We start from the raw sequence: 1,066 nt of genomic DNA on the forward strand, positions 1-1,066 counted from the left end.
GCACGGCCTGTTGGGATAATTTAAGCTTGACAGTTCAAGGCCTATGAAACCAGAACCAGGGTTCAGGAGCATCCTCTGTTTTTCAGGCCCTTAATTAAGGAAAAGTTGAGCCAGGGTGTGACCCTCATCGTGGACAGATATGCATTTTCTGGTGTGGCCTTCACTGGTGCCAAGGAGGTGAGTGCCACTTGGCCTCCTGTCGGGCGAGCACAGGTGTGTAGACCCAGGACTGCCCTTGAATGCGAGTACGAGTGACATGCCTCCGATTACTCTGCAGAGTTTTGTGATTCTTACATTCCTTTTATCCCTTTGCTAGATTAATTTGGTTTTATCAATAAGAAGAGCAAACATTTATGCAGCTAGAGATTGTTTCACAGATAGAACCACAGTTGTTATTTGGATTATATTTTCCACATGCTTTTCTTTTTTTTTTTCTTTGAGACGGAGTCTCATTCTGTCACCCAGGCTGGGTGCAGTGGTGCGATCTCAGCTCATTGCAACCTCTGCCTCCTGGGTTCAAGCGATTATCGTGCCTCAGTCTCCCGTGTATCTGGGATTATAGGCACACGCCACCGTGCCCAGCTAATTTTTGTATTTTTAGTAGAGACGGGGTTTTCCCATGTTGGCCAGGCTGATCTCAAACTCCTGACCTCAAGTGATCCACTCATCTCGGCCTCCCAAAGTGCTGGGATGACAGGCGTGAGCCACTGCGCCCAGCGCCCAGATGCATTTTCAAAGATGGTTCATTTGTAGTACTTTTTTTTCCTCTTTTTTTGCAAGAGGGGGTCTCCCTCTGTTGCCCAGGCTGGAGTGCAGTGGAACAATCAAAGCTTGCTGTAACCTTCAACTCTTGGGCCCAAGTCATCCTCCTGCCTCAGCCCCTCAAAGTGCTGGGATTACAGCTGTGAGCCACTGCGCCCAGCTCTGTCCTTTAAAGAGACAGTAAAAAGAAAGATAATGTGGTTATTTTTCATGATAACCGCCCTCACTTTTTATTTTTATTTTATTTTTGGATGGAGTCTCGCTCTGTCACCCAGGCTGGAGTGCAGTACGAGTGGTGCGATCT

General features: G+C 47.5%; 1 protein-coding gene across 1 annotated transcript in view; it reads left to right on the forward strand.

The window, feature by feature from the left end:
- The window catches only part of DTYMK (deoxythymidylate kinase (thymidylate kinase)), a gene marked incomplete at its 5' end in the record, with an annotated part of 12,269 nt that overhangs the window by 5,623 nt on the left and 5,580 nt on the right, over positions 1–1,066 (forward strand). The window contains one exon of the mRNA XM_011996398.1: positions 87–177. Within this exon, the coding sequence (XP_011851788.1) occupies positions 87–177 (91 nt within the window). The remainder of the gene's footprint in view (positions 1–86; positions 178–1,066) is intronic.

Source organism: Mandrillus leucophaeus, unplaced genomic scaffold, assembly GCF_000951045.1.
Source record: "Mandrillus leucophaeus isolate KB7577 unplaced genomic scaffold, Mleu.le_1.0 Scaffold510, whole genome shotgun sequence".
Taxonomy (NCBI): Eukaryota; Metazoa; Chordata; class Mammalia; order Primates; family Cercopithecidae; genus Mandrillus; species Mandrillus leucophaeus.